The sequence below is a fragment of the Adiantum capillus-veneris genome, chromosome 12, assembly GCF_014529385.1.
Source record: "Adiantum capillus-veneris isolate H3 chromosome 12, ASM1452938v2, whole genome shotgun sequence".
NCBI lineage: Eukaryota > Viridiplantae > Streptophyta > Polypodiopsida > Polypodiales > Pteridaceae > Adiantum > Adiantum capillus-veneris.
The window spans coordinates 110,613,700-110,628,145 of NC_140942.1; the positions used below are offsets into that span (position 1 = coordinate 110,613,700).

The 14,446-nt window shown below is 43.9% G+C and overlaps 1 protein-coding gene across 3 annotated transcripts in view; it reads left to right on the forward strand.

The window, feature by feature from the left end:
- Nucleotides 1-1,113: 1,113 nt before the first annotated feature.
- LOC147446316 (protein BUD31 homolog 1) overlaps nucleotides 1,114-14,446 on the forward strand; it is a 64,292-nt gene continuing 50,959 nt past the window's right edge. The window contains exons 1-2 of one of the 3 annotated variants that reach the window (XM_086525577.1): nucleotides 1,114-1,271; nucleotides 1,602-1,697. In XM_086525577.1, coding sequence (XP_086381703.1) covers nucleotides 1,604-1,697 — 94 coding nt within the window. In that variant the 5' untranslated portion in view covers nucleotides 1,114-1,271; nucleotides 1,602-1,603. Of the gene's footprint in view, nucleotides 1,272-1,375; nucleotides 1,491-1,601; nucleotides 1,698-14,446 lie in introns of those variants that run through there. The other 2 variants (XM_086525578.1, XM_086525579.1) reach the window with 2 other exon arrangements.

The window sequence follows — 14,446 nt, forward strand, 5'->3', positions numbered from 1 at the left end:
GAGCTCCCTTTGCTTAGCCCAGAGAGAGAGAGAGAGAGAGAGAGAGAGAGAGAGAGAGAGAGAGAGAGAGAGAGAGAGAGAGAGCAATTTGCCTACCCCACCTTCCTCCCAACTCACGACAAAGCTTGTTGTGTGAGAGAGAGAGAGGTCACCCTTCGGTGTGAGTTCTCTTTCTGTTGCAGTCCCTGTAGGCTCAACAAGTAACTCTCGTGTGACTTCGAGTGCATGTGGGGAGAAGTCGGCAAATAGCTGCCCACCACCTTTGGGTTGCAAAGAGAGAGGGTTCAAGACATAGAGAGAGAAAGAGATATAGACCAAGTCGCCCTGTGTTTGTCTGACTTCATTGGGATAGTTGGCTCCTCTTTCCTGCTTCCCTTGCCGCTACCTGGAAGGCATCGTCTTGCTGATTCTAATGATTTGTTTAAAATCGACCAGACATACACACACATACATGATTATGAAAGGTGGGCATGGGAACTCCTTCGACACCTAGTTCAATTTTTGATGTGACAGATGTTACGGATGTATTTTGAAGATTTTCTACTCTCTCCAGTTCAAGGGGAGGTATTTTCATCTTGTGTGGATAGTGTCATCCTGTGTGGATAGTTAGGTCTTCATTATGTATGACATGCCCAAGGGGAGGGTTGAAAGGTGGGTATGGGAACTCCTTCGACACCTAGTTCAATTTTTGATGTGACACATATTACTTAGATGTGTGTAGCCTTTTGAAAAGGCACTTGGAGATATGAACTGCTGGATACTGACTGTGAGACCTTTTGTATATAAACACTTCTTTTTTGTATATGAACCAATAATAATATATGCTATAAATATATTGTATGTACACTATAATCTATTAAATGTGAGTTTCACTGTTTTTCTCTCTCTCTCTCTACTGTATATAGCCATGGTTTTTTCAAGCTTCAAACCACCTTGAGCTCATTGTATCAATTGACTCACCCAAACCTTCCAGATTATAATATGCATAATAAATAAATAAAAAATATTTAAAATTGCCGCTGTTTGTGAGCACTATTCGGGAACCTTAATCAAATACATAGATAGATTGCAGATTTTAATGATTTGTTAAAAAACGACCAGACCATACACACGCATATATAATTATGCATAATAAATAAATAGTAAATAATAAATAAGCACTATTCGGGAACCTTAATTAAGCACATAGACTAACCCGGAAACACAGACCTTGACGCCAAGTTCTGTTTCCTACGCTTCCTACGTTAGTCGATTCTTGTTCAGAACTTCAGGTATGTTTGAACTCTCTCTCTCTCTCTCTCTCTCTCTCTCTCTCTCTCTCTACTCTCCCTCCCCCCCAAAGCGCGACCTCGCTCCCGTGTTCCTCAGAAAAGAACACCCTATTTCACGCAGAAGCTGAACGGGCAAAGCTCCCTACCACAGCTAAACTCTGAGGAAACTTTCTTTTAAAGGTCGAGTAGCTTTCAGTGTGCTTCACTGGCGTTTTCCAGGTTGCAATTGAAGTTTCTATACGATAGCCAGTGTTCTCATGCCTGTAATGGTGTGGAGATATGATTTGCATGCTTTTTACAATTTGTGTAAACCAAATTTTGTTCATGCAGGGATGCCTAAGGTGAGGACCAGTCGCGTTAAATACCCCTCTGGATGGGAGCTGATCGAGCCTACTCTCAGAGACCTTGAAAATAAAATGCGAGAAGGTTGGTTGTCTCTATGCCAATTTCTTACTATCTCTGTTATGTGCGGAGTTGAGAAAGGCTTCTTATTGCTCGGATTTCTCAACCACAGGAACTTGTCAAGCAAGCAGGCAGACGAGCTAGTGTTCTCCACTCTAGATTGTTCATACATTGGGAGAAAAGAATGTAACAAAAGATGCTTTTTACAGAAGGCCCAGAGTGAATGCTATCACTTTGGTCCACTGTCAAGAACTAGAATCTCTTCTAGGGATATATAATTTATTCGGGATTTTCAACCATACTGGGAAAGTTACATTACGGAGAGAACGATCTGTTTATTGGATTGAAGATGGATATGTTTGCTATCACAAAGTAGCAACCCCACTGAGACAAAGAATAAGACAGGAGTATGAGAATTCTTCTTAGCAGATATAGCTTTCAGCTTTGCTTGGACCTTCATTGCCAACTTTAGATTAGGGTTTGTGACACTTTGCCACCTCTCGTAGACTTGTTAGCAGTTGATTCTGTATGTGTTTTGCATTTAAGGGCTCCTTCATGAAGCTAAGAAGTTGAATAAGACAGGAGTATGAGAATTCTTCTTAGCAGATATAGCTTTCAGCTTTGCTTGGACCTTCATTGCCAACTTTAGATTAGGGTTTGTGACACTTTGCCATCTCTCGTAGACTTGTTAGCAGTTGATTCTGTATGTGTTTTGCATTTAAGGGCTCCTTCATGAAGCTAAGAAGTTGATTTGTGCGACTTCCAACTACCGCTTGAAATCCACAATAGCCAAGTTGGGATCAGGGTTCTTTATAACAATACCCTCTTCTGCGGGTTCTCTTGCGATGAGCACGCGAGCAGCTCTCAGCCGGCCAACGGTATCAATGCAGGGGTGTGCAGGCTGTGTGTGAGCTTTTTCTAGTGGCCGTAGAAGCATCCACCGATCGTTAGAATTCGGCCCCCTCCTCAGTCAGCGAGCAACAGTTCATCACGCTGTGCAATGGATCTGCTTCGCGCCCTCTCTTCCCTCAGAAGAGAGGGCGCCGGTCTTTGGGGCCAATGCGTCTTTGCTCAGAACTCCGCCAAGTCGTGTCGACTACTCTCAAGTTGTGTTGCCAAGTGTGTGATCTCTGTGTTCCTGTCCGATCCCTTGCTGGAAGCAATTACATGGGGCCAGTACATCTAGGTTCGGAACTCCGCCGTGCGGTGTCTACTCTCTTTGAAGAATTGGGGTATAAGAGCTTCAATAGATTCTTCTTCTACGGAGTATCCATCCCACTTTTTGCAGCACAAGCCATGGATTCTAATAGGGAACGAGATAGCGACATCGAGTCAGAAGAGAGAGATTCGGGAAGAGAATGCGGAATGCGTAGACAATGATGATGTTGAGCTGGAGACTCGAAATAGATAGCCTTAGCACATGTAGGCCTCGGCCACCGGTGCAGCAACATAGACGTTGGCTGCTACTGGTCGGTTGAGGTTCGAGCACATGGAGTTGGTCGCGAATGAATAGCTGCACACAATTGTTGTTTGCAAAGTACAACTCTTGAAGTCCGACTCTCTTGGAGACTCTACGTCCAGATGCTCTCAAGGAGTGGTTCTTTTAGCACTTATAAACAATACAAGGGGTGCCAAAAGCAGAGCCCCAAAAGCATCATGTCCAAAAGTACTTACTCCTAAAAGTAACTGCTCTCAAAAGCGAGCGCTAAAACTGTCCAAAGTTGCCAGCGTAGAAAGCGGAAATGTGTATAGCAGTGCCACGTCATTAGTCAATGCCAAAAGCGAAAAAGTCTGTACATCTTACCATGTCAAGATGTTACGTGACACATCCAACCCTATGTGTCCGTGGACAAGCTACAACACGACAAGAGTTCAGTGAGTCCAATCAGTTTAGATTTAGAAGTGATATGGCACTTTTGTGAGTCTATTCGTAGACCGTGCATGCCGAGTCACTTAGTGTATATGCATATCCTCTGGTTGCACACAGTATGATCATAAGCATTCCCATCAGAATCCATCAAAATCAGTCAGGGGAATTTTCCAGTGCATTAGCCTATTTTACCTATTTTTGACAGTTTTCACTTATTATTTTTAAGCGACTTTTGTTGGAAAGTAGGTAGGGGAATTTTGTGAAGTTTGTATATAAGCAAACTAGAGCTAGCACTATTTGGCAGAAGAGGCAACATGAGCCAAGCTCAACAGGCAACTTCTCCAACAAGACCCTTGGTGGATTTTCCTCCAAGCAAGAAGCAAGATCCCCCCGCAAGATCCTCTCAAGCCTAGCGTTTTTGCAGAGCCATTGCCTAGCGTTTTTGCACCAGCACGTCATCGCCAGAAGATCCCAGCAGATAGCGTTTTTGCATTAGCATCCTCGCCAGCAGAAAACCTCAACCTAGCGTTTTTGGGAACTTCAGCCTCTAGCATTTTTGGTCCCAGATTCAGCCCTTGCAGATTCGGCAATGCAGCGTTTTTTCATCATTGAAGTACTTGCAGATTCAGCCCTAAGAAGGTAGCAGATTCAGCCCTGTAAGACCATCAGATTCAGCCTTTAGGAACCTCTGTTTTCAGCCCTAAACCTGCAGATTTTCAGCGTCAAAGACCCACAGAAACAACCCCCAAAATCAACGTTTTTGGACTAGTCGCAGATTTCAGCCCATAGCGTTTTTGGACAGCAGTAGAAAGATTGCAGATTTCAGCCCTAGTGTCGGTCTCGTCATCCCCGTCGTCATCGCGGACATGGCCTAGACTTGCATCAGTCTCATGCATACCGTTTATACAAGATTGTGCAATCATAAGTAGACTACTCTCGCCGACGAGAGTGGAGCTTTCGGAGGAGGGTTTTACGTCTCTGGTGTCGTATCTCTCTTCTATCTCTCTCTCAGTCTCATACACTTGCACGCACAGTGTCCATTCACTTTGTTTGTGATCATAGCATTCTCTCATTAAGAACGGAAGGCTCTACCTTCCATAAGTACAAAAGGAACCTTGAGCACAATTCGGAGCACTCATCTTGAGCAAAGCGCAAACAGTCATTCCATTGCACCTAACATTGGTATCAGAGCTTTGGCAGTGTTCTGTATCACTCAAGGAAAGAACCACAAGAACCACATAATTTTTTTTGCTTGTTGCGGTCGCACGAACCCAAGTTCGCTTGGGTGTGTCAATTCCTAATCGTGTTTTTGAAGAGTGACAGGAATCCCAAGAAAGAAGGGCTTGTCCAACCTCCCCTTGTGCCTCTTTTCACTCATTGAGAGAGGACCGTGCACTTAGCGGCCGGCCAATCGACGTGAGGTGGGAAAAAGCAACCTTGGTGTGAGCGCAAGGCCGCTAAGGGCTGCGCCCGCGGAAAAGAGCAGAACTCGGGTGAAGAGAAGATCCTTCTCGAACACAGATTGCAAGTGAAAAAAAGAACCTCAAGACCCTCAAGAACTCAAGACCCCCAAGAACCCAAGTTCCTCAAGAACTTAAGAACCCAAGACCCTCAAGAACCCAAGTTCCTCGTGAACTTAAGAACCCAAGACCACAAGAACCCACAAGAACCCACGACTTCAGAATGGTCGTCAGCCGAAGCGGAATGGATACTTCGCATACAGGCGATGGGCATGAGAGAGGCGAAGAAGAATTTTCCCTACCAGGAGGTTTTTCCGACCCTCCCCCTTTCCCATCTACGTCAAGGATTGCACTAACTCCTATGGAGGCTTTCGACAAAAGGATGATGGACAGGAAGTTAGAACGCGAAGCAAGAGAAGCAGAAAGAAAGGCCTACGAAGAAGAAATGGCAACCATAGAGCGTCAGTACGACTTGGAAGAAAAAGAAAGTCGAGCAAGATTTGATAGCGAGAACAAAGCAAGAATGCAAGAGATGTTGCGACTCTTTTCTCAAGTGCAGGCACAAATGCAAGAGATTCGGGAAAAGGAGACTCTCTCAGTCTCTTCTTCTCCACAGCATGATACACAGGATTTGCATGATGATTTGAATGATAATGATGAGCATGATGATTTGCATGATCAAGATGTGATTTCTCACAAGCATGATGAGTTGCATGAAGAAGATGTGATTGTTCACAAGAAGGATGAGTTAGTGAATGTTTTTTCAAGCGAAGCTAACCTCGTAGATTCGATCATTCAAGAAGGATCGATCTTGGCTCTCGAGCCTAGGTCCAAAGAACCCTTACAGGAAGTATTATGTGTTCGCATGATTGATACGCACGCATTGTACGAGTGTTTCATTCGTGATCGTTTCCTGTATTTTAGTCAGCGTCTTTATGTGATCCCTTTCCAAAGGCATGACATATTGTACGTTGAGCACGTTTCACTCATGAATGAGCACGGATGTATGCGGATTGTTTATGAAAAGCTGAAAAGTATGCATTCAAGGAAGTCACATTCCACGTCTCTTCCTTGGCATGACACATTTGTAGAAAGAGCACATGAAAGAGCACGAAGCATAGGCATTTCCGTTGTGAATTGCCATAGTTGATTGCTTTAGATCATAAGAGAAAGATGCGATCTCATTGTTTGCACATGTTTGATGAACGGTTTGTCACTCCGTCTCTATGTTCATCTACATTGCATACACAGTCGTTAGAGAAGACAAGATTTTTTGCACTCACTTTACATGGAATGGGTATGTTCATGTTTTTGTGTTGGAATGGTTTCAAGAATTTTCAGCCATTGAGATTCTTGAAGAAGAAAGAAGTATGACTCTCGACAAAGTTGAAGCATTGAAGGAGCCACAGAAGACTTTGTGTCGCTTTCGGTGTGGCCCAAAGAAGCAAGCGTTGCAGACCTTTATGAACTTCAAGTACCGCATGACCCACACATCAGAGTGGGCCGGCGAAGAGTCCCTTCCAGGATTCCGGATGCTATTGGCGATTTCCCTTGACGCCATACAGTTCGGTACCAGTACCTCACTTTGAAAAGGAGGGGATGTCACGTGACACATCCAACCCTATGTGTCCGTGGACAAGCTACAACACGACAAGGGTTCAGTCAGTCCAGTCAGTCTAGATTTAGAAGTGATTTGGCACTTTTGTGAGTCTATTCGTAGACCGTGCATGCCCAGTCACTTAGTGTACATGCATATCCTCTAGTTGCACACTGATATGAGCGCGTATAGAGCTAGAAGAGAGCAAGAGGAGGCGCTCACAATGTACAAGAACTTGGAATTGATGATAAGCTTAATATTGATTATAAGACTTAATACTTTATTAAGAGAGCTAGATACAAGACTTGGATTACATGACTTGAGTACAAAACAAAGCTTGATTGCAAGGACAAGACTTGAACATAAAACAAGAACTAGAAGAGGGATTTCCTCATAGGAGCCTCACAACTGGTGTTGGCAAGACTGAGGGGCTTGTGGCCCAAGACCCCTATTTATACTAGTGCTTGAGGAGGTTACTTGAGGAGGTTAGGACTTTCTAGGTTCTTCTTGAGGAGGTTAGAATCTTCTAGAACCTTCTTGATCCTTCTAGTTCTTTTAGAACCTTTTGGATCCTTCTTCAACTTTCTAGAGCTTTCCAGAAACTTCTAGATTCTTTCAGAATCTTCTCCAAGCTTCTAAAAACTTTTTGATCCTTCTAGAACCTTCTGGATCCTTCTTCAACTTTCTAGAGCTTTCCAGAAACTTTTAGATTCTTCCGGAATCTTCTCCATGTTTCTAGAAACTTCTAGAATCTTCTAGCGATGATGTAGGCGATGACATAGGCGATGATGCAGGCAGCGAGCTGCCGACTCTCAAGCATCCATGACATTACCCCCTCCTTTAGCGACGAGTTCCACGAGGAGCTGTGGTGTTCCTTGAGTTGGGCTTCCATGGATGTTGTTGATGGAACTCTTGGACTTTGAGAGATGCATGCCGTAGATTGTGTGCTGGTTCCCAGGTTCATTCACTAACATCATAGCCTTTCCAATGCACCAAGTACTGTAACCTGCCACGCAAAACTCGAGAATCTAGGACTTTCTCGACCTCATATTCGTCATGTCCTTGAATCTCAACCGGAGGAGGTGGTTGTAGGGCTCTTCCTAGGATCTTAGATATGTGACAAGGTTCTAGGACTGAGACATGAAAGACCGGATGGATTTTCATGGATGAGGGCAATCGGAGTCGTTAGGTGACTGGATTGACTTGACGGATAATTTTAAACGGGCCAAGCCTTCGATAATCAAGCTTCTGACAGGACGAGATGAATGCAGATCATGTCGGAGGAGCCACACTTTATCCCCTTCTTTGTATTTTCTGGATTCTTGACTTGATAGTGTCTGTGGATATCCTGTTTGGGATGTTGACCATAATTAGCAAAGAATGGAGTGTGACGGGTGGAGGCGTGAAAACTGTTATTATAGGAGAATTCTGCTACCGATAGGAGCTCGACCCAATTATCCTGGTGATAATTGATAGTACAGCGGAGATACTGTTCCAAAACTTGATTTACTCTCTCTGTTTGTCCATCACTTTGTGGGTGATTGGCTGAGGAGAGGTTGATTTGTACTCCGAGTAGCTTGAATAAGCTTTTCCAAAAGCTAGAGATGAATTGTGGGCCTCGATCAGAAACTATTTCATCCGGTAATCCGTGATAACGATAGATATGCTGTAGAAAGAGTTTGGCCGTATCTTCGTTGGTGATGGTTTTAGTGGTTGGAATGAAGTGTGCCATTTTTGTAAACTGATCTATGACTACTAAAATGGAGTCAAATCCTTGTGACAAGTGTAGCTCTACAATGAAATCCATGGAGATGGATGACCATGGTTTGGTTGGAATGGGCAAGGGATGGAGTAACCCATGAGAACGATGACAAGGGGCCTTTGATCTATTGCAAGTGTCACAAGTGCCTACATACTCCTTGACAAGCTTCCACATTTGAGGCCACCAAAAGTCACGGGAGAGAAGCTCAATTGTCTTATTAACCCCAAAATGCCGTTGCTGAAGGAAGATCATGCCGTTGTTGAAGTACCTCCAAGCGTGTTGGTCCTGGCGGAATATAGAGAAGACCCTATAGTAAATTAGTCCATCAATTTCTTGAAAGTCCTCATTAACCTCTTGTCCTTGTAGTTGTAGTCTAATATTCTGAGCAAGTGGGTCTTTGGCAATTTGCGTCTTCACCTTAGAAAGAAAAGTAGAATCTTCAGGAGCTTGGCTCATGGTGGCGTTTAGCTTAAGCTGCTCAGGTTTCAAAATCACTGACTCTTGTTGATCAAATGCTGTGTCTCCTTCTCTACGTGCAAGGTAGGATCTTCTTGATAAGACATCTGGCTTAGCTTGTTGACGGCCAGGTCTATAAGAGATAAGAAAATCAAACCTTGATAGGATACCACTCCACCTGGCTTGGCGACGATTCGAGACGCGGGATGTCATGAAGAATTCCAAATTCTTGTGATCTGTATAGACAGTGATCTTATGAGGAGCTCCTTCAAGTAGGTGACGCAAAGTGTCGAAGGAGTCGATGATTGCTAAGAGCTCTTTGTCATGGATTTCATAATTGATTTCTGCAGCTGAGAACTTGCTGGAATGAAAAGCCACTGGATGTACTCGACCATCCTCTCCTATTTGGGATAGAATAGCGCCAAGGGCAAAATCTGAAGCGTTTGTTTCTAGGATGAAAGGCTTTGTAGGATTTGCGTGAATTAGAATGGGTGCGGTCGTGAAAGCTTGCTTGAGAGTCTGAAATGCTTTCGTGGCCTCTGAGTCCCAGACATACTTATTATGGGCTGTCAACCTTGTGAGTGCCGTAACCACCTTGGAGTATCCCTGTATAAAGATACGATAAAAATTTGCAAATCCGAGGAAACATTGAACATCTCTTACCGAGGTGGGTTTCTCCCAATCAAGGATGGTTTGAACCTTCTTTGAATCCATGGAGATTCCCTTTTCAGAAATTACATAACCAAGAAATTCCACCTTAGATTGATGAAAAGAGCACTTCTCCAACTTTGCATATAACCTTGATGCACGAAGCTTTTCAAGCACTAATCGTACATGGTGCTCATGCTCTTCTTGATCCTTGGAAAATATCAAGATATCATCCAAATATATTACCACAAAATAATCCAAATACTCTCGAAAGATATCGTTCATTAAATGTTGAAAAACAGCTTGGGCATTTGTGAGACCAAATGGCATGACGGTATATTCAAAGTGGCCATACCTTGTCCGAAAGGCTGTCTTCCATTCATCATCTTCTTTGATTTTGACTAGGTTGTAAGTACCACGAAGATCTATTTTTGTAAATATTCTTGCTTTGCCAAGGCGCTCAAGAAGCTTTGGGATCAAGGGAAGGGGATAGCTATTCTTGACGGTGATCTTGTTTAGGCCCCTACAATCCACGCACATTCGGAGAGTTCCGTCCTTCTTTTTTACAAAGAGTATTGGAGCTTCTTCTGGGGACTTTGAATGCCGTATGAACCCCTTAGCAAGATTCTCATCAATATTTTTTTGTAATTCTACCAATTCATCTTGAGATAGCTTGTATATTGGGCCAAAAGGGGGTTGGGCTCCCCCCTGAAGCTCTATAGCACAATCATAGTGTCGATGCTTCGGTAAGAGGTCTGCATTCTTCTTCTCAAAAACATCATTGTAATCTTGATATTGACGTGGCAATGCCTCCATGATTTTTGTTGTCGACGTGTCGGTTGGTGTTGCAAATATAAGGAAAGTTGGATACTTTTTGGTTGCACGCATGAAGACCTTGGCTCCAAGATATATAGACCTATTATGCCTTTCTTTCTTCTTTTGGACTTTTCGTGGTTCAATTCTCCAAGCCCTCCAATCGATGTCAGAATTATGTAATTCAAGCCACGGTAGCCCAATAACAATTGGACTGCTTGGGCTTTGTATAATATTGAACTCTATTCTTGAAACATGCTCTTGCAATGTTACTTCTATGGGGCGAGTTTCATACCTGACATCCCCTGAAGCGAGGGGACGACCATCAATGACTTCTACAGTTGTTGGATTAGACTTCTCCACAAGTGGTATGTCTTGTTCTTTTGCAAATTCTTTGTCCATGAAGCACGCCGTTGTGTCTGAATCTAGTAATGCTTCACAATCCATGTGCCTACCCGGCATATCGATCTTGACTGGTAGCATAAAACTTGAAGTGGAATCAGCGGGAAGAAAGAGACCTTTTTTTGCTTGTCTTTTGTCCAACCGGTCGGTCTCTATTGGGGTTGGACGTCCATGTTTTCCGAGCACGTTGAGGCCATTGCACCATGAACCTTCATCCTTCTCTTCCTTGGACACTGTCGAACTATGTGCCCCTGCTCTCTGCAATACATACATAAGCCATTAATGCGTCGCCTTTGCTTCTCCTGGGCTGAGAGAGGTTGAAACCGTGCTGAATCAATTTGCATGGGCTCAATGCTTGATTCATGGCCCTGTTGAGGTGTGTAGTCATTATGTGTCACTTCTGTTTGGGGTCGCAATGTTGCCCCAAGACGCCTCTCTTGTCTCCTCTCAAATAGTCGATTATCACATTCTATTGCTTGAGAGATGAACTCGCTTAGTGTGTGAACCTTTCGCATGTTCAATAAAAGATCTTTTATGTCATCCTTTAATCCCCACCGAAATTGGCTAATGAAATATTCCTCATGCCAGGTCAGATCACAAGTGAGCTGTTGAAATTCGGATGCATAGACGGATGCAGGTCTTGATCCTTGGCGGAGATTTGTAAGTTTGGTTTCAGCAACCCTTGCTCTGTCAGTATCCCCAAAGGTTGCATAGAACTCCCGCACAAAAGCTTCAAAGTCATGAAGGAGAGGAGATTCTTTTTCAAGTAAGGGAGCAAACCAAGAGAGAGCCGTACCTGAGAGGAGGGTCCCAATAAGGCCTACTTGAGAGGCATCATCTGGATAACGCTCTTGTTGCATTCGAATGAAGAGACGCACTTGTTGGAGAAAACCTCGAAACTTTGATCTAGTCCCATCAAATTTTTCAGGCATGCTGACCTTCGGCTCCTCCTTATGTTGTTGAGAATAGCTGGATCTTGCAGCTTGTGCTTGATGTGTGCTTGTCTCTTGAAGCTCTTGAATTTGACGTTGAAGATCTTGCAACTCCGGTCCCAAGATTAGGGGTTGCCCTGCTTGAAGTTGAGCGTTACTCTCGCGAAGTTCTTGTAACTGAGCTTGAATGCTTTGCAATGCGTTGATGGGACCTTCCATCGTCGGCTCCATGATGGCTTGAGAAGATTAAGAGATGGTAGTCTTGCCAAACTTATATGAGCGCGTATAGAGCTAGAAGAGAGCAAGAGGAGGCGCTCACAATGTACAAGAACTTGGAATTGATGATAAGCTTAATATTGATTATAAGACTTAATACTTTATTAAGAGAGCTAGATACAAGAATGGATTACATGACTTGAGTACAAGACAAAGCTTGATTGCAAGGACAAGACTTGAACATAAGACAAGAACTAGAAGAGGGATTTCCTCATAGGAGCTTCACAACTGGTGTTGGCAAGACTGAGGGGCTTGTGGCCCAAGACCCCTATTTATACTAGTGCTTGAGGAGGTTAGGACTTTCTAGGTTGTTCTTGAGGAGGTTAGAATCTTCTAGAACCTTCTTGATCCTTCTAGTTCTTCTAGAACCTTCTCGATCCTTCTTCAACTTTCTAGAGCTTTCCAAAAACTTCTAGATTCTTTCAGAATCTTCTCCAAGCTTCTAGAAACTTCTTGATCCTTCTAGATTCTTCTAGAGCCTTCTGGATCCTTCTAGAACCTTCTGGATCCTTCTTCAACTTTCTAGAGCTTTCTAGAAACTTCTAGATTTTTTCTGAAATCTTCTCCATGTTTCTAGAAACTTCTAGATTCTTCTAGCGATGACATAGGCGATGATGCAGGCGGCGACTGACTCTCAAGCATCCATGACACACACAATATGATCATAAGCATTCCCATCAGAATCCATCAGAATCAGTGAGGGGAATTTTCCAGTGCATTTAGCCTATTTTACCTATTTTTGACATTTTTCACTTATTATTTTTAAGTGACTTTTGTTGGAAAGTAGGTAGGGCAATTTTGCTAAGTTTGTATATAAGCAAACTAGAGCTAGCACTATTTGGCAGAAGAGGCAACAGGAGCCAAGCTCAGCAAGCAACTTCTCCAACAAGACCCTTCGTGGATTTTCCTCCAAGCAAGAAGCAAGATCCCCCCGCAAGATCCTCTCAAGCCTAGCGTTTTTGCAGAGCCATTGCCTAGCGTTTTTGCACCAGCACGTCATCGCCAGAAGATCCCAGCAGATAGCGTTTTTGCATTAGCATCCTCGCCAGCAGAAAACCTCAACCTAGCGTTTTTGGGAACTTCAGCCTCTAGCATTTTTGGTCCCAGATTCAGCCCTTGCAGATTCGGCAATGCAGCGTTTTTTCATCATTGAAGTACTTGCAGATTCAGCCCTAAGAAGGTAGCAGATTCAGCCCTGTAAGACCATCAGATTCAGCCTTTAGGAACCTCTGTTTTCAGCCCTAAACCTGCAGATTTTCAGCGTCAAAGACCCACAGAAACAACCCCCAAAATCAACGTTTTTGGACTAGTCGCAGATTTCAGCCCATAGCGTTTTTGGACAGCAGTAGAAAGATTGCAGATTTCAGCCCTAGTGTCGGTCTTGTCATCCCCGTCGTCATCGCGGACATAGCCTAGACTTGCATCAGTCTCATGCACACCGTTTGTACCAGATTGTGCAATCATAAGTAGACCACTCTCGTCGAAGAGAGTGGGGCCTTCAGAGGAGGGTTTTATGTCGTCTCTGGTGTCGTATCTCTCTTCTATCTCTATCTCTCAGTCTCATACACTTGCACGCACAGTGTCCATTCACTTTGTTTGTGATCATAGCATTCTCTCATTAAGAACGGAAGGCTCTACCTTCCACAATAACAAAAGGAACCTTGAGCACAGTTCGGAGCACTCATCTTCAGCAAAGCGCAAACATTCATTCCGCTCCACCTAACACTAGACAAAAAGGTGGATTCCATATAGCTGTCCACGTCGCCACGTCTCATGTCTCTGAAATCGGGGATCTGTGTCAGAGACTATTGTCTCAGGCATGCCATGTAGTCTGAAAATCTGTGCAATGAATAGTCTCGCTAAATGATCCGGCTTGATTGTTTTCTTCACTGGAATGAAGTGATCTTGCTTGCTAAATGTGTCGATGAGAATCCAGATGCCATCATGGCCACTCTGTGTCTTCGGGAGATCAAAAATGAAATCCATAGCAATACTTTTTCAGGGGCGGGTGGGAATGGGTAAAGGCTGTAACAATCCCTGTGCTTTATGCCTATCAAACTTTACCTTTTGGCATACCAAGCAAGTGCATACAAAGTCGTCCACATCCTTCTTGAGTCACGGCCAAGAGAAGTAACGCTCCACACCTTTCAAGGTGGTGTCGATGCCGCGGTGACCCGTAAAAGGTGGACAATGGCATTCAGTCAGAACCTTTTCCCTCAATGGTTGTGTAACACACAACATCGTTTTCTTCATCAAGTAGCCATCCCGCATGGAATATCCCTCTACTACCTCCCCATTTTGTATTCGAGTGAATACATCGGAAAAATCCGGATCTGTGGCGTACTGATCAACCATGTCCTCGAAGCTTCTATGATGAATTGCGGAAATAGCCAAGACTAGTGGCTTCCGAGACAGAGCATCTGCCACCAAGTTCTTCTATCCCTGAACATGGACAATCTGGAAGTGAAACTGTGACAAGATGTTAGCCCACCGCCTCTGCTTTTCCGAAAGCTGCTTTTGTGACAAGAAGTAGCGTAAATTATGATGATCAGTGAAG